The 27,583-nt window shown below is 42.6% G+C and overlaps 1 protein-coding gene across 7 annotated transcripts in view; it reads left to right on the forward strand.

Annotated features, from left to right (window-relative positions):
• The window catches only part of CLIP1 (CAP-Gly domain containing linker protein 1), a 116,505-nt gene that overhangs the window by 45,659 nt on the left and 43,263 nt on the right, over positions 1–27,583 (forward strand). For 5 of the 7 annotated variants that reach the window (XM_088828146.1, XM_088828140.1, XM_088828142.1 and 2 more), the window contains 12 exons: positions 395–519; positions 1,747–1,969; positions 5,656–5,853; positions 6,948–7,051; positions 9,215–9,275; positions 10,704–10,736; positions 14,261–14,365; positions 18,043–18,987; positions 20,968–21,084; positions 23,549–23,606; positions 24,825–24,908; positions 25,830–25,986. In XM_088828146.1, coding sequence (XP_088684272.1) covers positions 395–519; positions 1,747–1,969; positions 5,656–5,853; positions 6,948–7,051; positions 9,215–9,275; positions 10,704–10,736; positions 14,261–14,365; positions 18,043–18,987; positions 20,968–21,084; positions 23,549–23,606; positions 24,825–24,908; positions 25,830–25,986 — 2,210 coding nt within the window. The remainder of the gene's footprint in view (positions 1–394; positions 520–1,746; positions 1,970–5,655; positions 5,854–6,947; positions 7,052–9,214; positions 9,276–10,703; positions 10,737–14,260; positions 14,366–18,042; positions 18,988–20,967; positions 21,085–23,548; positions 23,607–24,824; positions 24,909–25,829; positions 25,987–27,583) is intronic. The other 2 variants (XM_088828144.1, XM_088828145.1) reach the window with 2 other exon arrangements.

The following is a 27,583-nucleotide window of genomic DNA, read 5'->3' on the forward strand; positions in this document are numbered from 1 at the left end:
ACAGATTTTGTTTTTCTTTTAGTAATGTAGGGGTTTTATTTTTTTTAGCAGATATTTATTTTGAAGCAGGAAACTCCCTCTGGAGTAACAGTAATTGTGACTATTGGCATGAAGTGATAGTAATAATAGTAATTATTCCCTTTTTCTAAAGAATTCATTATTGGACAATTGCATTATTGGACTATACCAGGTATCAGATCACTCTAGCAACAGAAGTCACCCAGGTGACCTTTGCGGACCTTTGAAGAGAACTCTTTAAACAGTTGGAGAGGAGGTTAAGAGAAGAGCTGCCTACAGAAATGATGGAATACAGTATTAACCATTGGCTCTAACTGCAAAGGATTAAGCTGTGGAATTTTGTTCACCTCTTCCTTTTACTGTTCTCTGCTTCCAGGTTGGTGGCACGAAGGCCGGTGTAGTCCGGTTTCTTGGGGAGACAGACTTTGCCAAGGGAGAGTGGTGTGGCGTGGAGTTGGATGAGCCTCTTGGGAAGAACGACGGGGCTGTTGCTGGAACAAGGTGCGTCTGCTGTTGGAATTTCGTCTCCCTCCTGCGTGTAAAGATGCTCAAGCTAGCCCCACCCAGTGTGTGTAATAAAATGGACATGAGTGTTTTGAAGAGCTGCACTTGTATTTCCTAAGACTCATCTACTGATTTTCCCCTCCACTAGGATTAGTCGTTCTCTCTTAGATGGTCTCTCTTTTTTTTCCCCTTGTTCTATTTTTAAAAATTTCGTGTGTACGTGTGTGCTTTTTAAGAAAACAACTACTTACTTATTTTTTAAATTTTTGGCCACACCCTGCAGCACATGGGATCTGTGGCATGTGGGATCTTGGTTCCTTGACCAGGCATCAAATCCATGCTCCCTCTATTGGAAGGTGGAGCCTTAACCGTTGGGCCACTGGGGAAGTCCCCTGACTCTGGTTTAGTGATATGTGCAGTGCATCTGAGTAGATTCTGAACAAGCATTGGGTTTATGTATCTGTTTATTTTTAAGATTTTATTTTTGTTTTAGACCAATTTTCAGTTCACAGAAGAATTGAGAGGAAGATGCAGATAGCCCTTCTCGATCTCCTGCCCCACCTCATGCACAGGCCTCCCCCCATTGTCAATATCTGGAGGGATGCATTTATTACAGCTGATGATTATAAGTATATAGGTGCTATGCACCAAATACAGTAATAATGCCTTGAGATTTTCAAAAATCTCTTAGTGCTGTGATGATTATGAAGCCATAGCATTTATATTCTTGATATTAAGATGTTAAAATTCACTAGAGTCATAACGTCTCCTAGTGTCAGTCTGATAACTGACTAACCAGCTGATACTTCTCCACCTTTACTTGAGTGAATCTGCCAGCCAGGTGCTTGTTTGATTTCTTTTTCCCTTTGTTTAGCAAGGTTTTATTAAGTGGGATCACTGGGTTGCTGAACTCTTCTTCTGTGTGTTTATCAGATAGTAGAAATGGCTTCCTCTTTACATAGAATCTTAGCAACAGACAAGTGATTCCGTCTCTACATATCACGCTGTTGTTTCCTCGTGTGTCTTTGAAGACATTACTGAAGTTATTTATCAGCCTGCACACCCCGTGAACACTGCAGGCTGGGTGTACTGCCCCAGCCGGTTGGCAGAATTCACAGCAAGCCAGTCACAAGTTAAGAGTCAGGAGAGCCTTTTGGTTATAAGTTTTTCTTTCTTGTCATTAAGCCGCTTTTTGTTCCTGTCCTTAATTGTTGTCCCCTCAAGGTATTTTCAGTGTCAGCCCAAATACGGCCTGTTTGCTCCGGTCCACAAAGTCACCAAGATTGGCTTCCCCTCCACCACGCCAGCCAAAGCCAAGGCTGCCGCAGTGAGGCGAGTGATGGCGACCACGCCCGCCAGCATGAAGCGCAGCCCGTCTGCCTCCTCTCTCAGCTCCATGAGCTCCGTGGCCTCCTCCGTGAGCAGCAAGCCCAGCCGGACAGGACTGGTGAGCCTCCCCTCCCGTCTGTGTGTCTCTGCATCCAAGGCACATCAGATGCCCCCCACCCCCATCAGCCCGCCTGCTTTGCTTTAGGAAAGATTACACCTCCCCTCGCCCTTGTATGAAATGTTCATTCACTTTAGCTTGTGAACGTCCTTACACATTTCGCAACAAGGGAACCCAAACCTCTAGCACGAGTATAAGTTTGAAATAAAGAATTTTTAACAGCTCCTTTCAGACTCCTAAGACTGGGAGATACCACAGTGCTTGGCGAATCGATAGTAACAACTCCCTAGTCTAACATATGGGATAATTGATCATTCAGATATTATTTTGGCATCAGGAAGACAGGAAAATTGGAGGAATACCTTTCCCCACGGACCTGGGTCTCTTTCTCTTTGTTGTCAGACTAGGAACTAAAAGTATTTTGAGCAAAGGCGTGTTCTTAGAATTTTTATGTTGTGTTCATGCAGTCTCGCCCACTGAAAGCAGTTCAGTGGGTGTGGAGTGTTCCTGCCTCAGGCCTGAGGATGCAGAGAAGAACTTAGGCAACTGGAAAAAATGCCTGAAAGGCCCTGTTTTGTGTTGTCTCCTCTCTCCATCTCCCCTTCCCACTCCCTCTCCCTTTCTCCCCCTTTCCTGCTTTGATCAGTAAGATAAAATCATCAGAATCAAAATAGGCAGCATCTTGTTCTGTTTGTTAATGTCATACTTTCTTAGGGCCAAAGCAATGACTTTTTGGCTTTGCTTCCCCACCCCCACCTCCTGCCCTTTAGTTTATTCGCTTGAAGTGAGGCAGATACTGTTCAAATTTGACATGACTGTGTGAGATTACACTCCAGACTGGATTCTGGGTCTCTGGTTCATGACAATGAACTGCAGACAGGAATTAGAATGTGAAGTGGCGCGATCAGGGAGTAAGGCTGCTGGCCCCTGATCTCACTTGGCCTTCTTTCCGTTGACACTGGGCAGGGATGGGACCTTCAGGGACATCTTTCTTTATTGCAGGGGCTACCCTCCTCTGCAGCCATTGGATTTCTTCCCCTTACGTTCAGGTGATACAGGTACCTGCTTGGACTGTGTCATTCTGCATATAAAAGCCTGCATCTATTGAAGATGACAAGTGAACTTGATAAGAAAAGCTTGACAAGAACTCTTAGAATGAATGAGTGAAATGGAGGTGAATGAAACCCTGTATTTGGATGAAGCCTTGTTCAGAGTCAGTCAGCCAGCTCTAATATGGACGTCGAGTTTACATTTCGGGACATGAGTGTACATTTTCAGGACTAATCCAGGACCAGTTCCGTGGACATGTCTACTCTGGATTAGAAATTCTTTCTTGAGTGTTTTTTTTTTTTTTGAAAAGTTTTTATTATGTTACAATTGTGTCCATTTCTTTGGAGATTCCCCAAGCCCTTCCTATCCCCCCAACCTCTCCTCTTACTTTTGAGACCAGTTCTGATTCCTCTTTGAAGAAAACTAGCAAAAGAGAAATGAGTCTCATTGCCTTTTAAAGCAGCTTATTTTTATATCTCTCTATATTGAGTGGTTATGGTTTCTAAACCAGAAATCACCATAAATGAATATGTGAAAAACATGGAATAATCAAATGCATGATTTCCTAAAAATACAGCTCAGCAATATGATCCATTGTACATAAGTAAAAAAAGCTGAAATATTCTTGAATGCAAAATGATCTTCTGACAGTATTTAGCATGGTTCCACAGAACCTTTAGAGTCTTATTTTTTCACAGTGCCCATAGGCCAAAAAAAAAAAGCTAACAGTTCTGTTTATTAAGTATTTCAGTTCAAACAACTTAATATTTATGTCCTCATGGTTTAGTAACTGTTCAAAAAAATGATACTCACTAGCTGAAAGCAAAAATAGTATTTGTAATTCATTCTTAAATAACCGCAATGAGTTACTATTAGGTTGCTCCTCATGGGCATTGCACTTCCTATCAAATCTTGGACTCGCAGTGAACACTGCCACCCGTATTTTCTGTGCTACATTGATTTGGGCTTTTTGTCCTGGCAGTGGCCAAAACCCAGCTTTGGAGAGATATGACTGAAAGGAATGTAGTATCATTGTAAATATAATCCAAGGTTGAAGCTGAATTGCCTGCAGCTAGTAGTTCACATAATGTCCAACAGGTGTCACTGTTTCCCTGCGAGTTAGCTGCAGCACCCTGGGGTGTGTCTCTGTGCAGGGTTTGGGAAGCTCAGATTTAGTGTATTCAGGAAGAAATGTTGGCTAAGACTCTATGCTCCCAATGCAAGGGGCCCAGGGTTCGATTCCTGGTTGGGGAACTAGATCCCATATGCCACAACTAAGGGTTGAAATGCCACGCTAAAGATTCCACGTGCTGAAACAAATGAAGATCCTGCATGCTGCAATGAAGACCTGACACGGCCAAATAAATAATTCTTTTTTTTTAAAGGGAGGAAATATTAGTATGAGAAGTATAACCACATAGTGAAACTGGAAAGTCAAGGTCAGGTGGTTAAAACAGAGAACAGAAAATCTCCCTCCCCCTCATATGTTTAAGTAATTCAAGAAATTTCTCTCAGTAGAAGCAGTGGCATTCTCCTCAAGCCAGCGATCACTCAGTAAATGGCCTTGGACAAACGCTGACCACAAAGGTTTGTAGCCGCTTCTGGAGCCCCTCCCAGCCCCCTAGAGTCCAGCCTGCAAGAGTGTTATTCAGCTTGTCCAAATGACCTCTGAACTCTTTAACAGAAGGTTCTGTTCTCTGTGTTCTCACAGGACAATTAGGCACCTTGAGGAAGTGTCTGCTGTGTGAAACAGCAGAGATGAGAACAGAAACGGGTTTTCTCCACGCCTCCTCCCGCCACTGTCTCTCCCTCAACTCCTGGTCTCCTCCCCCTTCCCCCTCTCATCCGCTTCTACTCTCTCCTTCCTCCCCTAATTCTTTCTCCACAAACTTCTCCTCCCCCCTCCGCCCCGTGCCCTTTTTCTTCCTTTCTCTTACGTGTGTACTTGCACACTCGCCCGTTTATACTTGCTTTGAAGGCACAACACAAGTTTCTTTTTCATCTTATCCTTGTAAATCTTTCTGGGGACTGGAAATCAGGTCCTCATAGCTGGATCCCTGGGTGAAATCACCTCTGCCTTAAATTCTAGAAAAAAGGTGAAGAAAATCTGACAAAGTTCCAAGTATGTAAACTATGTAATCAGTTGAAGGAAGGTTTGTGATTCCGTGGGTGACATTGTGGTCACTTAATGGTATGTAGAAGCTCAAGAAGTTGAAAAAAGTCTCATCCTGAAGTCTGAGGAACAGAAGATTGGCCAAACTGTCTTAATGAGAAAATAACTATTCATGAAGTCCAGGTGGAAATGGAGTCTTGAGAAGCTTGTGACCTGGGTCCTGAGGGATTTTTCCACCCGGCCCCCTCCGCCCAGCTCAGGGCACCTTTGATTTTGAGCCACAAACATCTTCTTAGTATTTCTGTGGCCTCTTTACATCGGTGGGCTCTTTGTGACATTGACAGGCCCGAGGCACATGCCGTCTTGTTTCCACGATGGAAAACCTTTCCTAAGCCTGGGCAAGCCTGCGAGCCAGGGGCAGTGCTTTTACTTTGCCGAGGAGATGCCCACCCTGCATGCACTGCCCCCTCCCTGCATCCCTCTTAGCATTGTCGACCTTCATGTCTTTAACTTTCCTTTGCAGCTGACCGAAACCTCCTCCCGTTACGCCAGGAAGATCTCCGGCACCACCGCCCTCCAGGAGGCCCTGAAGGAGAAGCAGCAGCACATTGAGCAGCTGCTAGCCGAACGGGATCTAGAGAGGGCGGAGGTGGCCAAGGCCACGAGCCACGTGGGGGAGATAGAGCAGGAGCTCGCTCTGGCCCGGGACGGACACGATCAGGTGAAGTCTGGCCCTGATCTTGTTGCAGAGTTGGCGACGGTTTCTAAATTGAGGGAGGAGGCTGGGCAGCATACCTAGCACTCAGAGCCAGGGAGCTGATCTCGAGCATGCTGAAATGAGCATAGATGTGTTTGCTGGGCTTGTTAGAAAGCTGTGCCCTGGGTCCCAGTTTGTATCATCATAAAGATGAAGCTCTGTTCTTCTTGAATCTGCTGCGCTCTTTGGTCTTTACATCCAGGTCTCTTGGCCTGTCTGTTGTCAGATGAACTTATACACTAGGACCTTAGTAGTGGTTGCTGCTGCTGCTGCTGCTAAGTCACTTCAGTCGTGTCCGACTCTGTGTGACCCCATAGACGGAAGCCCACCAGGCTCCCCCGTCCGTGGGATTCTCCAGGCAAGAACATTGGAGTGGGTTGCCATTTCCTTCTCCAATGTGTGAAAGTGAAGTCGCTCAGTCATGTCTGACCCTTAGCGACCCCACGGACTGCAGCCTACCAGGCTCCTCCATCCATGGGATTTTCTAGGCAAGAGTACTGGAGTGGCTTGCCATTGCCTTCTCCTAGTAGTGGTTACAACTCCTGTTTTGTAGATTATGCTTTGTATGAGTTTCAGCTTCAAAAAAGATGAGAGTGGAGACTTCCCTGGTGGCCCAGTGTTTAAGACCTCGCCTTCTAATGCAAGGGGTACAGGTTTAATCCTTTGTTGGGGAGCTAAGATCCTACTTGTGACCGAAAAAAAAAACACACCCAAACCCAAAAAACACCAAAATATAAAATCAATAAAACCAGTATTTTAACAAATTCAATAAAGACTTTAAAAATGGTCCACCTTAAAAAATCTTTTAAAAAGAGATGAGAGTTGTTTTAGCATTACCCCCTTTTGCTTTAATGGTGTGGTTTTTCATCATCTGGCTCCCAGAAGTGCTGCCAAGAATAACCTGTTGTAAGAGATCATAGAAAGCACTTCAACGTGACAAAGTTTTTGACTACTGCCGACCCACAGTTGTACCACTCAGCTGTAGCTCTTTGGAGGCACGTCTGGGCCAGCATCTGGGTCAGGAGGAGGCCACTCACTGACACCCTTGCCTTTCCCAGCACGTCCTAGAATTGGAGGCCAAGATGGACCAGCTGCGAACGATGGTGGAAGCTGCCGACAGGGAGAAGGTGGAACTTCTTAACCAACTTGAAGAGGAGAAAAGGTGATCCCAAAACCTACTTTCCTTTTTAAACCACCTTAGGGAGAGCTTTCCCATCCACAGCCTTGTTGGTGTCAAATCCTTAGAACCAGAGGACTGCCTGTGTGTTCAGTGGAGATGGGATTCCCCATACTGTGTGAGGAGGGTTTGCTTTGACTTGGCTTTCTTGAGAAGTTTGGAACCAGATAAATGTGCCCTGATTAATTGAACAGCTGTTTATTGAGCACCTACTGTGTGCCAGACATCCTCTAGAGGATGGCCCAAGTCAGTTAATTCAAACCCATTTTCCACCTGAGCCATTCCTAGAGAGGGGATTTTTTTTCCCCCTGGGCCCAGTTACCTGGTATTTATGAAACATTGTCCAAGTATCTGAGGAAATTAGGTGTGTTGGGGAGCGGGGTAGTGACAGAGGTGTCTTGACCTTGAGAAACTCACTGCCTTTATAGGAAAACAGAACTCTCAGTTAGAGAACTATCCAGGGCAGGATGAAATCCAGTGCTCAGCTGTGTGAGACAGAGAAAGCAAGCTTGCTTCTCGTAGAAGGTCTTCTGAGGCTGTGAGCAAACAAGATCTCCGGGAAAGGTGTCTACATGGAATCGGTTGACTGTCTCTGGGTTATGGGACGTTTCTCCTCACTTAATGCCATCTGCTGTCATTTCTGATCACAGTGATGTAACTCAGGGGTCTCTGGGATGACCAAGTTCGCAGGAAGGTCTCCACCTGTGGTGGGAGGTACAAGATGGGGGGTCATCCATTCAGTGCTTCACTGAGGAGATGACTAGCCACTGGGGAGAGAAGCACTACAATAGGAAGTTCTCCTTGAATCTCATTCATAAAAACGGCTACAAGTGAACAAGACACACTGATGACCCTTCCAGGCCCTTCTGAGGGCCAAGGCCCATGTACCACTTGCTTGGGTTTTTAAACCAGCTCTTGCTGACCTGACTTCTGGACAGTAGAAATGTTCCCCCAGCTCTTCAGTAAGCTTGAGGGCATCAACCTATGATTATGTTTCTGATTCAACTGAGTAGAATTTTTTTATTCTAAACTTTGTTAGAAATGCTAGTGAAATTTTTTTTTTTTTTTTGCACGTAACTTATGGACTTTGTTCTTCTTTTCACAGTCCGTGCGTTTGCAAAGAGTTGACATGACTGAAGGGACTTAGCATGATGATGGACTTTGTCCTCCTTTTCTTCCTTCTCGTATACCCAATTTTGTAAAGATTCATAGTGTGGGTGTTACCCAGGTTTTGTAAATCTTCCTAATATCTATTTCATTGACTTTGTGATGGCATTGATCAAAACCCACAGCCCTTATCAGAGATGTTTATGATGTGGGTGGGGGGAAAAAGCTCGCGTTTTTAGAAGCAAGAAATAGACTCCTTGATCGCCTCTCTCCCAAATTATTCCCAGCCTTTTTCTCCCAGCTTTGGAACAGGTACGCATGTTGTCCTGGGAATCTCTGTGTGGGTAGCCTGCTGACCTCACCCTGGAATATCTGATGTGGGTGGTATAAAGACAGATTTGTTTTCTGTGCTACTTTCCCCTCTACGTTCTATTACTGGAAAGTGGAAATTATAGACTTCCCTTCTCATACTTGTCTCTCTGGTGGTCAGACCTTTTCCCTCCAGGTAGATCTTGTCTTGATTAGATCCATTTCTGGTGGTTGTGACCTGGTGAACCAGTTGATTTTCTCAACTCTTCCCTTTCTGGGATCCATACCTGGTTAAAACTTTGGCGCATCCTCAGTGGAAAGAGTCTGATGCTAGGAAGGATTGGGGGTGGGAGGAGACGGGGACGACAGAGAATGAGATGGCTGGATGGCATCACCGACTCGATGGACATGAGTTTGAGTGAACTCCGGGAGTTGGTGATGGACAGGGCGGCCTGGCGTGCTGTGATTCATGGGGTCGCAAAGAGTCAGACACGACTGAGCGACTGAACTGAACTGAACTGAAATGGAGAAGAGCTCTTCTCCACTTTGTGGGTTTATAAACCAGAGGCTTGAAAATGCATTTCTTCATTTTCTACGTCTCTAAGGCATTTCTTTCCATCGTCATCTGCTAAATTCATCAGGACATTGATTTTATATATATATTTTGGGGAATAAGGCAGAGGTGTTCCTTAGTTACTTTCTTAAGTATTTTGTTTTTATTTTATTCCACAGGAAGGTTGAGGACCTTCAGTTCCGGGTTGAAGAAGAATCGATTACTAAGGGCGATCTTGAGGTAAAACCCCACCAGCCATCTAAAGCTTCTGCGGGTGTGGTATTCAGAAATTTGGATAAAACCACTGTGGCCAGAACAGACAGCCGAGGGGGTGGCAGGAATCCCCGCCTCTGGGCTGTGGGCTATGGCTGAGGGGCTGCCTGCCCTCCAGCCTGTCACTGTGCATCTCAACTCTGGTAGCCTGGTAAACTTTTCACTACCCTTTCTTCATGCTTCCAAATTCAAAACCTTGCATTGGAGTCAGTCAAGTCATAAATCTGGCAGTGTGTCCTCAGTGGGACTCTACTTAATCCTCCCATGGTCAGAATGGCATTTTAAAGAGCATTTTTTATTTCATCATGATAGTTCAGAACAGTCTCAGCTTTCCTTTTCAATTGAGCAGGATAAATCCTTTATAACCCTATAGAAAATAAACATATGTTATGGTAACTGATTTTTTAAAGTATTAGTAATTACCAGAAAAGAGCAATTTTTATTTCATGACATACTTTAAATTCAGAGATTTTCCTTTAGCATCAAGTTTTCTCATCTCTTAACAGTTATTCAGGACTTCCCAGGAGGTCCAGCAGTAAAGAACACACCTGCCAAAGCAGGAGACACGGGTTCAATCCCTGGGTCTGGAAGATCCTCTGGAGAAGGATGTGGGAACCCACTCCAGTATCATTGCCAGGGAAATCCCATGGACAGAGGAGCCTGGTGGGCTACAGTCCGTGGGGTCTCGAAGAGTCAGACATGAGACTAAACAACAGCAGTGATTCATATGATTTTTTTAATAAGACCCCAGAATTAAGTGGCTTTGACGCTTTTAAAACCACTGCTAGATGTATGACAAATGCAAAGTTAAAAATTTTCAGATTTAGCAGATTTTTGGTACTTTAATCTGTAATATTTTAGTAGAAGTTTCTTGTCTGTGCAGTTCTCAGAATACACATTTTTGCTACCATTGCGATTTTAGAGTCTACTGAATGCCCACACCATGCTTTAATTTCAAAGCCCTTCCAAATAAGAAGGCTGATTTCTTTTGAAATAAATGTATCTTTACAGTCAACAAAGAGTAAGGGAAACATTTTCTGAGGTCTGCTTTTATAAGGCCCAGAATGTAATGGATTATGAGTAATTTTGATAGCTGTCTTCCTCACTCATTTCATATAGAGTCACACTCCTTTAGTTGACTTCTGTGTTGTTCTCATCCATTTTAAAAACACCTCAAAATCTCATTAGAAGTTTCATATCATCATCTAATTCATGTCAAATACAGCCTACAATGTTTTGAGGAGGGGCGAGTTAAAATATTGACATCAGCACTAGATAGGCTAGTGTGTTCGGTAAACTTGAAATTAATCAAAGTTATGCTGAAACCCTAACACATATTGAAACTCTAGTTGAATGTCTCTTTTGTTGTTAATTTTTTTATTTTTTTACTGATAGCAAAAGAGCCAGATTTCTGAAGATCCTGAGAATGTAAGAGGGCACTTAACTGTATGGATACTTCCCTTGTTAACACAGATTGATGACAGATTAAAATGCTTATTGATACACTCAAATACTAACTGCGTAATCTGACCTTGAGACATTGTTCTTAATATTTCTGTGCATGTGGCTTTCAAAGCAGTTACATTTGAATCCTGAAGAAATTGTATGTAATGACTAAATTTTGTAAACCCATTTGTCTAACACACAGGTACATGTTTGTTCTATAAAGAATTTTGGCAAAAAGACAAGAATTATGTCTGGGGGGCCCAACCTACTTCATTTAATTCATAAAGCCTTCTAGTTTTAATAGAATTCTTCCAAAATACATGATAGCTGACCGAAACATAAAACATATTAGATGAAGTTGTTACAGAAATTCTAGGGTAAAATTTCCCCAAGTTTCATTTATTCCCTTAGAATAAAGGAACACGGAGTCCCAGACTGATTGCCTTTTGTGTGAGCGCCCGCTGCCAGCCAATGGCTGCCGGTGCCGCTGACAAGAAATTCAGACTTCAGTTTGTTGGGTCAGTGTTTCTTTCCCCTAGCTGGTGAAGCTGGAGGCAAGCATTCTTCAGTGAAGACATTGTGTATTTTAAATTTATTTTTCTTAAATTAAATGTTTAATTGGAGGATAATTGCTTTACAATGTTGTGCTGGTTTCTGCTGTACAACAAGGTGAATCAGCTCTAAGTATTCATATATCCCCTCCCTCTAAGTTTATTATTCTTGAAGAGAGATTTTTTTTTTCTAGTAGCAGTGCCACAAGGTATGGAGATTTTTTTTTTTCTTCCTACCTCTGTGTAGTATCAAACATCCAATTCAGATCTTACCAGAGTGGCTCAGAAGTGATCTTACCAGAACACTTCAAAGCATGGCTTCATGGCGCACCCTGCCGGCCAAGTTGCCAATTGAAAAAAACCTGAAAGCTTCTTCCTCTTCTGATTTACCACCACAAGAGATTAAAACAGAGGATTTTTCTTCTCAGCAGCTGAAATAGACAACTCAAGACTGAATTTTTTTTCAAAGCCTTCGTTCTGAAGGGTTCCTTTTTGTGCAGCTACTTCAGTGATCTGGGTCTCTTCTCTGCTCCCAAAGCAGGCTCCTTCTGCTGCATCCAGAGTCAGTCTGCATGAGGCCTCCCTCCTGCCTCTCCTGTGCGCTTCTTGCAGAGCCTTGGCTTTCCCTCTCAACTCCCCCACCCTCCATGGCCCCAGGACTCTCCTCTTGGGACACTCTATCCTAGTCTAAGAAAGTAATAATCCTAAAAGCAGGGTGGTCCTATCCAGCCGAGCATTCTGTGACATACAGGGAAGGACAGGGAAGCAGGTTGCTGGTTCCTTTTGCTGATGACTGACCAAGTGCAGTGCAGAGCCCAGATCATCCGTGGGCACTCTCTCACCAGTCAGGAGATAACCAGAGGATCTTGGAATGGGGAGAATATCACGTTCAGTGGGTATTTGCTTTTTATCTGGAAGTAGCAGTGACTTTTTGGATGCGAGAGACCTAGGTTTGATCCCTGGGTCGGGACAATCCCCTGGAGATGGGAACGTTTACCCACTCTGGTATTATTGGGGCTTCCCTAGTGGGAAGTGACCTTTTACCCAGAGGACATTGAACTCCATGTCAAGAGAAGAAAGGTACTGTTGCCTTTGCTTCTTCTTGTTAGTGTTGTATTTCTGTTCTTTCGACTGTGGGACCCCAATTATTAAAAACGTAGATCTGGATGAGTTTCTTTTTTTGTGAAAGCAAGTAAATTGAACAACCTCTATCTAAGGCACATACGGGGCTTCCCAGGTGGCACAGCGGTAAAGAATCCAGCTGCCAGTGCAGGAGATGCAGGTTTGATCCCTGGGTCGGGGAGGTCCTCTGGAGGAGGCAATGGCAACCCACTCCGGTATTCTTACCTGGGAAATCCCATGAACGACTGGTGGGCTCCACATCCATAGGGTCACAAACATTGGAACATGACTCAGCAACAGCATACACACACAAGGCACATATAGATGAAGGGGACTCTCCAAACAATTAAGTTTTTAATTTTTATTTCATTATTTTGTTGAGTGTGAAGAGCTGAAGCACGTGAAGAATTTTTACAGAAATTTTTTTGTTTACTTTTAAAATATTCTATGATGGTTTTTTATACCTGGTTCTTAAGCAAACTGACCCCTTGACTATATTGAAATCCCCAGAGTTCCGCTGGAATGACTAAAGATACTTATAACGTAAAAGATTCTACTTTCTGCTTAAGCTTTGCACTGCTTTCTATCACCTTAGGGTTTGTTGTCTTTTCCCTTAAATTGTCTAGATGGAGAGATCCAACTAGTTAAAACCACAGAATAACCAGAAACTGCCGGGGGCAGCTCTGTCGACAGGTTTTATCTGTTGATTACGTTGCTAACCTCTTTGGTTGGAGAGGTGAGTGGGGAAAGAGGTCCATTCAGAGTGATCTAGATGATTTCACACTGATTAAGATTCTGCCACACTTAAGACTGTTTGAAAGAGATGGCCTTCTGGGTTCTCCATCAGGTTTCATCAAAATCTGAGGTTTTAAAACGTTTGAGGATCTTACTGGCTCTTTTTGCATGGAGTTGAAACTCTTGCCTTTCTGTTGAGTCACCATGTTTCTTGCCTCTGAGCTGAGGCGAAATGATTGTTTTAGGATTAAGAGTATGTTTCCCAGTTCCCGCTAAACTTTTCTCCTGCTTTGAGCTCCAGGGATGGAGGCTCTCAAGCATAACTGTGACTGAATTTTCTCTTTTAGATCTCATCCCCTTCCTCTTGTTCCTGGTGACACTCTTTGGAAAGTCCACTTCAGTGGCTCCTCACCTGTCATGTATGGGATTGTTGCTAAGAATCCCAGACCCTTCTCATTCTTCTCAGCCAGCACCACTGGTGTGGTTTCCTTAGCTCCAGTTCCTAGACTTCCTTCGTTAGGTTTAACACTTGACCCTTGCTCACATCAAATTGTATGCAGAAGTGCAGAGATCTGCGCTAGGAACTTACCAACCAGATGTAGACTTACGACATTAATCTTGTCCATATTTGGGTGATGGATGTTCAGTTTGAGGACCAATCCACTCTTTTAAGTCACTGAGTCAGTTACATACACATTAATGTCAAGTAGCTGTTGCGGGGAGGAGGGAAAATGATAGAGTAGAGGAATATTAACTATTCTAATTTGTGCTGATAAACTTCACTTATCAATATAACTCATACTTGGCTGCATGCATCTGACACTTTTCATCTTGCCTCACATGTTTTCCATTTTTTCTTTCTCAGTAGACTAGCTCATGTCCCCTGCCCACCTCATCCTCTCGTCCATAGTATTCATCATCACCACCACCCCCACCCTCTTTGTCTCAGTCCGCCCTCATCCCTTCTCCATCACCCGTTCTGTTCACCCTTTGGCGGAAGGTACTGGTGGCTCAGCCTGCATGCCGCGCCCTTCTCCTCCTGTGCTGGCATGTCACGGTGGCACTGTTGTGTTTCTTCCTCTTCCTTTTTACTAACAGACGCAGACCAAACTGGAGCATGCCCGCATTAAGGAGCTTGAACAGAGCCTGCTCTTTGAAAAGACCAAAGCTGACAAACTCCAGAGGGAGTTAGAAGACACTAGGGTAATGGTTTTCACTATTTAATGAAGCCGATCCATGTTTGTGAACGATGGACGCCGTGGGTGACGGGCCCTGCAATCGGCCTACAGCCCTGACCCAGTGGTTCGACTTGAGTCTGCTGGTCCTGGTACCGCCCGGGTCCTCATGGGTATAGGCTGATGGGTGGGCCCAGGTGCTTTACGTCGAACCTTTTGTCCAAGGTGAAGATTCATTCCTTTGGTTAACTTAGCCAAAATCATCATCTACACTCTACAGCTATACAGACTGCATGGACATCCACAGCTGCATTTGAGGGTCTTTGTTTGAATACCAGGAAGTAACCCTTCTCCTGTTTGCCACCAGCAGTCAATTGTCCTCTTGTTCTCATATTCCTAGTGGGTTTTCTAAGTAATTTTTTGTTATTGTTTTACTTTAGCTCTCTTTTTCTGCCTTCTTCCCTGACCTCTTGGGTGAAGAGAACGGAAAACATTGGCTCTTTTTCATGAGAGTTAAGGATTTTCACCCCAATTTTTTTTTTACCCTGTGGCACCTGATCTCTTTGTATTTCTGTTACCCAGTAGGTTAAATTCACAGTAGTCAGGAGGGAAAAGTGTGTTGGGAACAGAATGACTTCTGCCAACCCCTAGCTCACAGTGTTTGGCCCTAAGGAGGCAGTGCATTAGTCATGTGTTCACTTGAAAAATGAAAAAAGTGGAATTTATTTATATATTTAAGCACCCATAAGGGCTTTCTTTACACCAGACACTATTCCCAGCATTTTGCAGATGTTGACTTAGTCTCATCACAGTCCCATGAGGGAGGTAGTAGTAGCGTTGTCCCCATTTTACAGATGAGTGACACTGAGGCACCGAGAGGTTAACTAATATGTCCCAGCTCACACAGCTAATAGAGATAGTGGGACCAGGATTTGCATTTGGGCCATTTGACCCCAAAGTCTGTGCTATTAACCACTAGAGGATGGAGTCTGTCTATTACAGAAGTCGTTTTGTGCTAAAAGATTTAAGAACTAATCTGAGTCACATATAAGAAAACATGTATGTATTTATACCTTTTAAATCCTGAATTTGACTGTCAGTAGCTAAATCACTCAGATCCTTAATTTTAAAATTTCAAAAATTATTCTGTCTCTAATCAAATTTGGTATCCTGATTTTTTTTCTTTTGAATTATTAGTGTCTGTAAAAAATTCTCTTCTCAAGAAATCATTAATCTAAAAATATCTAGAAAATCAAGTCATTTTTCTTCTCTAAGTCATGAGTTTTTTATTTTTTAAGAAGAAAAAAAATGTTCTCAGTCGGCCTCAAAACTAAAGATGTCTTCTGTGTATTTGGTAAGGAAAAAAATCCTGGTAATTTGGTGCCATGTCCTTGTTACCTGAGAGTCAGACTTGATCTGGGAAATACAAGGGACTGATAGGAAGACTGAGTTCCTGTGGTGTGGCTGGCTACTGAAGTAAGGATTTTTTTTTTTTTTTTAACTTCTCAAGTGCTCTCCTATACAGCTTTGTCAGCAGTGTTGTTTTTTTTTTTTTAATTTTCTGTGGATAAGAAAGCATCCATTCACAGCACAATTTATTCAAGTATTTCAGATTCAAACTGTTACCTTTCTGTAACAGTCCTGTTGATCCTCACACTCGGTCTGGCAAGTATGGAACTAACGACTGACCCATATAAATTTCCCATCAGCCACATCCCTTTTTGGGAAGTGCTGTAAATTCCTCTAAGCCAGTAAGCCCAGTTTATAAACAGTGTCCTTGGTGTGTTAGAGACACTAGCAAGGATACGAAACAGTAACCTGACTTTTATGGTGGGAAAGGCAGACACATAGATAGTTTCACCTTAGGGCAGATTTGGGGAAATAAAAAATAGAAGTGCTGTGAAAATGCTCCATAATCAAACTATTATTTTCCCTCATTTTTTACTTGGCATTTCCTTAGTTTGACTGTTTTGTTGTGACTGATTAAGAATTAGTGCCATGTTGGGTTGAATTTATTTGTATTATAGACCTCGTAGCAATGGAGTTTAATAATGTACCTTATTTTGTGGTAACAAGCTCTTTGAGTCCTGACCTCCCCACCTCCACCCCAGAAAAAGCTAAGTCAATGAATTACCATCTTTCAAATACCTAAAGTCCTGAAACACAGCAATTAGAGCCAGCTCTGAAATGTTCAGTGACTTGATCATGCTTTATTTATAAACTCTTGGGAGTCCCAAGTGCTTTATTCTCTTGTTCACGGTCAATCCTTTAGTCTTTATCCACCTCATAGCCTGTTGCTGGGCCAAGGGGCTAAAGGAAACATACATCCATTGCCTCCTATCCTGTTAAAGGCAGTAAAGGAGTGAGCCTTCACCCTGCAGGACATTTGATCTGTGAAATTTGGGACTCACTGATGTCTTGAAATCATTCAAGGTCCCCTTCTATTTCCCAGGTTAGCCTAGTAATTAATTTTTATGCCTGAAGCTACTACTTCCCACATTTTTTGTGTAACAAACTGACTGCCTATCAGACAACAGAGGGAAAAAGGTTCCTAGGAATAAAAGGACGGTTAGGAAAATGATTTTCCTCATCCTGGGTTACAAGTTTAAATAACAGTAGATTCACAGGTTCTGTCCCCAAGCTCAGGTAGAATCAGCGTGTGTGGGCCTGCGAACACACATCCCTGGTGACTCATGCGCACACTAAGGTCGGAGAACCACTGGGTTAGGGCAACGACACATGTACGCCAAGATGGTGAACGGTTACAAACTCTAAAAGGGGGAGGGATTCTGTATAAGATTCTTACCTATCATTGCAGGTAAGTAACCATTTTTTCCTTGTCCTTTCTTAAAAAAAAGTCTAGTCAATTTTTTCTTCTTTATCCACTTGAGGCTTTTATTCTCCAGTTGTGGTATTCACTGAAACATTTCCTAGGTATTTTTACGCCGGTGCTACCCAGTAGAATTATGACATGAGCCACAGATGTTTTATCATTTAAAATTTTCTGGTACCCACATTAGCATGCGTAGGTTAAAAGGAACAGGTGAAATTAATAATATTTTATTTAAACCAATCTATCCAAACTATTATCATTTCATCATATAATCAGCATAAGAAATTGTTAACAAGATAATGTTCTATTTTTCCCCAAGTCGTCATTATTTGATGTATATGTGACTCTCACAGCCTCCAAGTGCTGAGTAGCCGTACGTGGCTCATGGCTGCTGTACCGGACAGCACACTTCTGTAAAGTCACTGCCAACAGATAGATAAGTGTTTATACCCCTTGGGTAGAGTAGGCAAAACAGATTCTTCTTCCAGAAGGCAAATATATAAGAACTTTGAAAGGTACTGTTTATATTAACTAACTTAGTTAATGGGTACTCTTCCTGATTTAAGGTTCTTTAGAGAGAAAAGAGCTATTTGGGGGGTGAGTTAAGCTCAATAAAACTCAGTTTTATTTTCCTGTAGCATCTCAAAATGGTGAAAAGTTTGCCAAAGACTGTAACTGGACTATATTTTGAATTGGAGCGTCCAGAACCAGGCTTAAGCCACAGTCACGCCAGGATTGACACATAGACATTCTTGGTGGCCTGACTGCTGCCTGAGATGGGGTAGTCCCTAAAGATCTCCAAGATCTTTTAGAGAAAATCATCAGTGATTCATCATTTAAATGGTCTCTTCTTCTTGACTGCTGCTAACTAGGTGGCCACGGTATCAGAAAAGTCCCGCATCATGGAACTCGAGAAAGACCTCGCGTTGCGAGTGCAGGAGGTAGCTGAGCTGCGGAGGCGGCTGGAGTCCAATAAGCCGGCTGGGGATGTGGACATGTCACTGTCCCTCTTGCAAGAGATCAGCGCTTTGCAGGAGAAGTTAGAAGCCACCCATAGTGACCACCAGAAAGAAGTCGCTTCTCTGAAGGAGCATTTTGGAGCCCGGGAAGAAACGCACCAGAAGGAGTTAAAGGCTCTGCAGGCCGCCACAGAGAAGCTTTCCAAAGAGAATGAATCCCTGAAAAGCAAGCTCGACCACGCCAACAAGGAGAATTCAGACGTGATTGCCCTGTGGAAGTCCAAGCTGGAGACAGCCATCGCGTCCCACCAGCAGGCCATGGAGGAGCTGAAGGTGTCCTTCAGCAAGGGGGTCGGCACCGAGACAGCCGAATTCGCCGAGTTAAAAACGCAGATAGAGAAAATGAGACTGGACTACCAGCAGGAAATAGAAAATCTGCAGAACAAGCAAGACTCAGAAAGGTCCGCTCACACGAAAGAGCTAGAAGCCCTAAGGGCTAAGCTGATGCAAGTCATTAAAGAGAAGGAGAACAGTCTGGAAGCCATCCAGTCGAAGTTGGACAAAGCGGAAGACCAGCACCTCGTGGAAATGGAGGACACCTTAAACAAACTGCAGGAAGCCGAGCTAAAGGTAAAGGAGCTAGAGGTGCTCCAAGCCAAATGCAGTGAGCAAACCGAGGTGATTGATCATTTTACATCACAGCTCAAGGCTGCCCAAGAAAAGCTCTCGGATCTTGATGCACTTCAGAAAGCCAGCTCCGAAGGTAAATCGGAAATTGAGAACCTCAGACAGCAGCTTGAGGCAGCTGAGAAACAGATTAAAAGCTTAGAGATTGAAAAGGATGCTGAAAGCGGCAAGGTTTGTAGCGACATCCTCCATCTTTTTTTTTTCCCCTCCATTTCTTATCTTGCGTTGTACCTTATTTTTCAGTTGAGGTCATTCATCCTCCAAACTTCTGACTTAGTTAAAACTGGTGCTGACCTAATTTCCCACATGAGTGGAGTATCTTCTGAGCATCTTGAGTATGGTTTCATCTGAGGAGATTAGAGAAAATAGTGACTCAAGGGTGTGGAGAGATTCTGGTTTCCTCGTATCAGAATACTTTATTATTGGGTTGGCCAAACCATTCGTGTCTTTCCATTAACATCTTACGGAAAAACTTGAACTAACTTTTTGACCAACCTGATACTTTATCCCTGGACTTGCTGTGATTTCTTGTTTCAGCTTGATTCCAGTCTATAAACTCTTTTGAAAATAGAGAACTCCCCAAAATGATGGTGTTGAGGTAAATGAATTGAATGTATAAGAAGCTTAAAAGATTATCTCATCCTTTCCCATTGCCTGTCTGTTGAGTCATATGTAGGTTTCCCAGGTGGTTCAGTGGTAAAGAATGCGCCTCCCAACACAGGAGACGTGGGTTTGATTCCTGGGTCAGGAAGATCCCCTGTGGAAGGAAATGGCAACCCACTCCCTTATGCTTGCCTGGAAAATCCCGTGGACAGAGGAGCCTGGTGGGCTACAGTCCATGGGTTCGCAAAAGAGTCAGATATGACTGAGCAACTAAATAACAAGAGTCACAGGTAAAACAGAATGTGTACTCTGAGTGCACTTGACTCTTGTAAATTAACATGCTATGATCAATAACATTCACAGCAAAATGAAGGTTAAGAGCCCAGAGCCCCCCACATTGCTACTTATGTCTCATTGCGGTTTTTCCCTATGTCACAGTGAGAGCATGGTCTATTCCTTGCTCTTTGGAGGAAAGACTGGACAAGTGTGCTTTTGACCAAGGCATAGGAAATGATAGGAAGCCTTTGCCAGCTACATTTCTTACTAACTAGACTTGTTAAATGTCATAATCATTTTTAACTATTGTTCAAGGAAGGAATCCTCTTTCCCAGTCCTCCTGCCACTAGTTGAGGAGCTGGTACTGATGCTGAATGTTCTGAGCTTTTTGTGGGAGAAGCTGCTCTGTTGGCAAAGAAGGAAGGGTTGTGATGGTTAAATGGGGAGAGGTGAGGACAGACACATGGCAAAGATTGCTAAGAAACCTTAGCCGAAGATGACAGTCCCAGAACATTTTTCTCCAGTCTCCTCATTTGGTTCCGAACTACCAATCCAAACACAGAAATTAAATTAATAAAGAATATGTAGCTAATGGTTGGTCTACTTTTTTACTTGAAGATTCAGTGAAAGCCAATTTTTCTGTTGGCTGTTATCTAGTACATGTTTAAAGTTTTCTTTTACATGTTGAGAAACCTCAAGCATGTACAAAATACCGAAAATGAAATAGTCACATGACTCTACGACCATTCCTGTCTTATGGTCTTTAAAAATTCAAAAAGTGAAATTGCTCAACTGTCTGATTTAGCAACTAAGCTGCTGGGACTTCCCAGGTGGTCCAGTGGTTAAGAATCTGCCTGCCAATGCAGGAGACATGGATTCGATCCCTGATCTGGGAACTCAAATCCGACATGTTCCAGGGCAGCTAGGCCTGTGTGCCACAAAAAAGAAAAAAACAAACAGTAAACATCTATATTTTCTGTTTTAGATCATGCTGATAGTCCAAATTTAAGTATAGAAAAATACTGTATTTTGATTATTTAAAAATAGCCATGGACAGTCTTATCTAGAACTGATTGACAAGTCATTGGCTTCTTAGTACTAAAAGCAACAACACTGAAATGACTTTTTACCCATGCCTATATTCCTTTCAGTTTTGTTTGGTTGTGTTTGTTTCCCATACATTTTTTTCATATTTGTTTTATGTTTTCTTTCTCATTCCTTTTCGTTTCCTTTGGTCCATTGGCTTCTGTTCCACGTAACTCTGTCTGGTAGGCTAGTAGCGTCACCAAAGAGCTGCAGGGAAAAGAGCTAATGCTTAATAACCTTCAGGAAAACTTGAGTGAAGTCAGTCAAGTGAAAGAGGCTTTGGAAAAAGAACTGCAGACTTTGGTAAGTACCTGTCAGGAATCTGCATATCGGGTTTCTGGCCAATTTGAATTGTTCCTGTTTAAAAAAAAAACAACAGGAAAATTTCTATGAAGAAAGAAGTATGGCACCTATTTCCTTTCTCTTGCAATGTATTGATTGGCTGATAATCAGGGGAATTGGATCAAACCCAACCTAGCAATAAAGGTAAGTATTTCTTTTGTTTAATCTGTCCTTTGCCTCTGGTAACGCATTGACGTTTTGACATGTTGCTGACTACTTAGTTTCACTAAACACGGGGAGCTTCCAAGTTATGTTAGGCTTCATGTGTAGTTCTTGCCCTGTGCCTTGCCCTCCCTGCTCTGAGACAGCAATGCCAGCAAGCTCCCTGGACCATAGGCACCCTCTATTAGCAAGGCAAATTGCTAAAACATTTGCAAGTGTCTGTGTGTGCTCGGTCGTGTCCGACTCTTTGTGACCTTATGGACTGTAGCCCACTGGGCTCCTCTGTCCATGGGATGCTCCAGGCAAGAATACTGGAGTGAGAGGCCTTCCATGTACCCTCTTGCTTTCCACTTTTTATACCTCTGTACTAATATCAGTGGTGAATAAAAGTGTTTTGATATTTCTTGATTTAAATGCCAATATTACATATTTCTACTTTTTAAAATGTTAATATGTAGTTAGCTGCACTATTCATTATGATAGCTACCATCCACTTGGCTCTATAAATTTGAATTGATTAAAATTAAATAAAATGTAAAATTTGAAGCTTTCCTGGTGGTCCAGTGGCTAAGACTCCACATTCCTAATGCAGAGGGCCCAGGTTTGACCCCTGGTCAGGGAACTAGATCCCATGTGCTCCAACTAAGAGTTTGCATGCTGCGACTAAGATCTGGTGCAGCCAAATAAATAAATATTTTAAAAAATACAGAAAATTCAGTTCCTCCATTGCACTAGTCACATTTTAAGTGCTTGGTAACTACAGGTGGCCAGTGGCTGCCAACTGGCCAACACAGTATCATTGTAGAGAGTTCTGATGAACCCCCACAGTTTTGATACATAGTATTTCAGGTACATTTTGAGAAAAGTTGGCCTGGAAATTACCATTTTTTAATATAGTATCCTTTAAGAAAATGCATTTTGGGTTTCACGCCATTTCTCTGCCCGCCTCCCCAAACTTTCAGGATGCCTTACTTTTTTTTTTTTTTCCAAGTTCGAGTATTCCTCTGTGTTCTCTGAAGAGAAAACATGCCTCCTGAAGTTTGGCCTTGGGAATAACACAGGTGGACAACCTGTGGGCTTTGATGGGCTTGTGGCTTGTGAGCCCATTTTTTAAATCAGATATTCATTTAAAAATTCACTTGGTGTCTCTAGCTCAGAATTCATCTCAGGAAAATCAGGAGAGTGGTTTTATTCTGCCCTACTGTCATGTTTACAAAAGATAGTGAGTAAGCGATGGACTTTTTAACGTTAAGTAGTCGACACAGATCTAGTTTCCAGATACTAGGTTCTAATTATTCTTAGATGTAAAACATGTCAGAACTCAGATTCGCAGACATAGAAAACAAACTTTTGGTTACCACAGTGGAAAAGTGGGAGAAAGGGATAAGTTAGGAGCTTGTCATTGTCGTATACATGTGACTATATAAAAAATAGATAACCAACAAGGACCGAGTATAGCACAGGGAGCTATACTCAAATGTTTTTTAATAACCTATAGAAGAGTTTGAAAAAGAGTAGATACTTGTGTATGTATAACAGAATAGCTTTGCTGTACACCTGAAACTAACATAGCATTATAAATCAACTAAACTTCCAAAAAAAAAGAAATATTAAAATTTCTGAACCCTGTTTGCTGTCCCAGGCAGACTTATGGAGAAGTTCTGCTACTCGAGGATAGCAACCTGCAGAAAAAGTATGCACATGGCACCACATGTATATACCCACACACACATATACTGACATGAGTGTGCATATCCATGCACGTATGCAGACATATGTGCGTGCCTAGGCAGGCACACAGACACACCACATTCACGCGTGTGCACACATGCACAGTACGCATGCGGTAGTAATCGACACCTACAGGTTTTAAGCATCAGTTCAGTTCAGTTCAGTCGCTCAGTCGTCTCCGACTCTTTGCGACCCCATGAATCACAGCACGCCAGGCCTCCCTGTCCATCACCAACTCCCAGAGTTCACTCACACTCACGTCCATCGAGTTGGTGATGCCATCCATTTATCTCATTCTCTGTCGTCCCCTTCTCCTCCTGTCCCCAATCCCTCCCAGCATCAGAGTTTTTTCCAGTGAGTCAACTCGTCACGTGAGGTGGCCAAAGTATTGGAGTTTCAGCTTTAGCATCAGTCCTTCCAATAAGTTAGCTTTAATGAAACAAAACTAGCAACAAAAAATAACGTTACAGTTACTGAAACTTTTTCTAATCTGAGATTTGTCTATTCTGAATGTCCAATTGTTTTTCTTTAGAAAGAAAAGTTTGCTGATGCTTCAGAGGAGGCAGTCTCTTTTCAGAGAAGTATGCAAGGTACGTCTCACTGACATAAGAGCACTTTAGAGGAGGTCACGACCTCAAGCGGGAGGCAGTCTTCAGCTCAGATAAATTTCCTGCAGTGCGTCGTAACACTACATTCCCTTGGCTTCTTAAAGCCTCAGACGCCAATTAATTCTTTTTATGTTTTTGTGAGCAGTGTGAAATGTATACGGGTTTATTTATCCTGTATACATTTATCCCCTTCTACATTGTACCTACTGTTAGATGCCAACATGTCTAACACATTAAAATAGTCACACATTAAAAAACAATTTGAAAGTCATCATCACTTCTCTTATTCTATCACCAAGTCAACCGAGTTGTGTCAGCCTTCAATCCATGCCTTCAGCCTCCTTTCCTCACCATCCTGAAGTTCCAACATGTTCTCAGTACTGGAAAGAGCCACCATCACCATCCAGACACAGCTTACCTTCCCAAACTGCTGTCACCTCTGCAGCTTAATCATTTTACCCGAAATCTATCCTGCCTTCTAGAAACATACAGTCCAGTTCCCCAGTTGTATTAAGACTCACCCCTGTCAGATATACCCAAGACACATTGAGTAAAAACAGCAGGTTACAAAATAGTATATACTCTATGTTTCCATTTATACAAACCTATGGGTGCCATTTCCTGTTCCAGGGGATCTTCCTGACTCAGGGGTTGAACTTTCATTAATTACATCCCCTTGGCAGGTGGATTCTTTATAACTAACACCACCAGGGAAGCTCATACAAAACTATATGCACATGTATTCAACACTAACCCCCAACACATATGTTTGAATGGATCACGTCCACGATATTTCTAGTAATGAACTCTGGGTGGTCAGGTTGACTCCCATTAATACTTTCTTCTTTTTGACCTAAAGCTTGACCCATGTTAAAATGTAGATGTACTTGGGTAAAATATCATCTTACTTAAGCTTCAGTCATTGATAGCTTTATTGAGTTTTAAGTGGAAGGAGGCAAGAGATCCCTCGAGAATGGATGTTCAGTGCCTACCTAATAATCTACAGATCTGGGGAGACAGAAAATTGCTTGCTTGCTTCTTTAGGTTCATTATATAGTGGTTTGATTTCTAATGGGTTTCTTTAGTAGTCCCGTGACCCCAAATCTCAAAGTTTTGATTTGATTTGATTATAAGACAATCAAGCTTTAGGTGGCTTATTAACTCTGAGATGTATTAAACTTTTAACTTAATCCCAAATAGAAACTGTAAATAAATTACACCAAAAAGAGGAACAGTTTAACGCACTGTCTTCCGAACTGGAGAAGTTGAAAGAAAATTTAACAGGTAAGAACATGTCTCTGGTTATTATAAACATTAAATATAGTAGGCTTCCTAGGATTTGAGATAATTTTAGTGTGTGGTTACAACATATCTACTGTTCAAGCATCAAGTCTTTACTCATTGTGTTCTCTTGTGATGAAAAGCTTGTTGGAAGTTTGTAAACCTCAGCAAATTCTCTCTGCCTTGTTTTCAAACAAGTCAGAATCCACCATACCTCACCACTCCCAGTGCTACCCTTCCTCCCAGCCAGCCAGCATCTTTAATCTGAGCTGTAGTAACAGCTGGCCACCTGGGCTGCCCACTTCTGTTCTTGCCCGCTTCAGTCTTTTCTTAGCACAGCAGCCAAAGAGATGCTTTCTGCATCAAGTCAGATCATGTCACATCTCTGCTCAAGGTGGCCCCATCTCGCTCAGAGTAAAAGCTGTGGTCCTTAACTCCCATCAGGTCCTGTTATCTTTCTGATTTCATCCCATGCTGTTCTTCCCCAGGTTCCTTCCACTGCAGCCGTATCTGCCTCCTTGGTGATACTCGATTGTGAAGCGTGTTCCTGCCTCAGGGCCTTTGCACCTGCTCTTCTTCTGCCTGCATTCCTCTTCCCTCACTTCCCCTAGGGTTTTACTTAAATGTCACTGTCTCAGAGAGGCTCTTTCTGAGATTTCACACTCCCCAGCTTCCTTCCTGGCTTCTATCTCTGCTTGTATTCTTTTCCCCCTTTTAGCACTTACCACTCTCTAATATATGATTTATTCTCTTTCTTGTTAATTGTCTCTCTTCTTTGCTAGAATATAATTTTCATGAGAGCAGGGATTGCTACGTACAGATATTCCCAGAGCAAGTTTTGGTATACAGGATGTAGTTAATACATTGTTGTTGATTATAACACAACAGCTCTATTTTTTTCTATATATATATATATATTTTCAGATATGGAGGCAAAATTTAGAGAGAGAGATGAAAGGGAAGAGCAGCTGATAAAGGCAAAGGAAAAACTGGAAAATGACATTGCAGCAATAATGAAAATGTCTGGAGACAATTCTTCTCAGCTGACAAAAATTAATGATGAACTACGTCTGAAAGAAAGGTATGTATAAGTATTAATAAGAGTGCCTGCTTTAGGTTAGGCTCTCAAGGAAGGTCTAGATGGGAGGAGAGCCAAACTCTTTTGGAGAGTTATATTTTAAAAGTTGCCTGTCTCTTGTCCTTTATTGTCTCAGTGTATCCTTGAGTCACTTATTTAACCTTCTAAAGTGAAGGTAGTAGTTTACCAATGGCAATAACATCTTAAAAAAAATTTTTTTTTTAATTTATTAATTTGGCTGTACTGGGTCTGAATTGTGGCATGTGAACTGTTGATTGTGGCTTGTGTTATCTAGTTCCCTGACCAGGGATCGAACCCAGACCCCCTGCATTGAGAGCGTGGAGTCTTAGCCACTGGACCACCAGGGAAGTCCCAGGCAGTAACATCTTTTACAGGCAGTTAAAAATATTTTTAACCTATTGTAGTATAATGATAGATAATGATTATGAAGGGCTGACCACATGCCACATCGTATGCTGACCACTTTGTATAGAGTATAATTTTCTGATAATCGCACAAGGTGAGTGTATTATTATTCCCATTTCAAAGAGAAAGAAATCGAGGCATAATGAGGTTAGGCAACTTGCCTGAGGTTTCAGGTCTAGGCAGTCTGGTCCCAGCGCCCTCGCTGCCCTTCATCACTACACTGTACTTCCTCAGCACTAAAGCTTCTTTCATCTAACTCTCTGTTCTTGTCTTTATTCTGAGGCTTTTATTGCTTTGATTTGTTTTAATGGCTGCTGTATAAAAATCAAATGTGTATTTTATAAGGCACATTTTTTAGAAGACATGTTAGCACCATTAGACTTCTGATTCTGAAAGTGTTAACACTTGGCAGTTATGTTTACATCCAGCCATGCGGGGGCTTCCCTGGTGGTCCAGTGGTTAAGACTGTTATTAATGTGCTTCCACTGAAGTGGGCACAGGCTCGATCCCTGGTCCGGGACCTAAGATCCCACATGGCATGAGGTGTGGCCAAAAAATAACAACAACAAAAGCATTCAGCCGAGCTCGCCCACACGGTTCAGCAGTGGTGGGTGATGGGCACCCGGGCCTTGGTTGGCTGGCTTTGGTCATACTTGCCATGAGGCGGTCACAGCTGCCAGGTGGTTGTGGTGCAGAGCCTTTGAGAAATTTCATTTCTGTCAGTGTTTTATCCAGTGTTTCCATCCATGTTTCCCTCCTCTGATCTAAGAGACAGCCTGCTCTCTAAGGCTGATGGCCCTCATACATCTTCAATTGGACCACAAGGTTGTCTTTAAGCTAGAACTTCAAATTCTTTATGGTTATTTTCATATCTGCATTCTGAAGTGGCACCCAAATGAGTCTTGAATATTCTAGTCTGCTGAAATTTGGAAACCTCTAAGTTCTTACTTCCTCTAGTACGTTTCCTTTTTGCTCATCTCCCTGTATTGATCTATGTACTGTGCTGTGCTCAGTCGTGTTTGACTCTTTGGGACTCCATGGACTGTAACCCTCCAGGCTTCTCTGTCCATGGGATTCTCCAGACAAGAATACTGGAGTGGGTTGCCATGCCCTCTTCCAGGGGATCTTCCCGACCCAGGGATTGAACCTCCATCAGAGGAGGATTCATTACCAT

The sequence above is a fragment of the Moschus berezovskii genome, chromosome 19, assembly GCF_049115385.1.
Source record: "Moschus berezovskii isolate FMDL1 chromosome 19, NW_MosBer_1.0, whole genome shotgun sequence".
In the NCBI taxonomy this organism is placed as follows: domain Eukaryota; kingdom Metazoa; phylum Chordata; class Mammalia; order Artiodactyla; family Moschidae; genus Moschus; species Moschus berezovskii.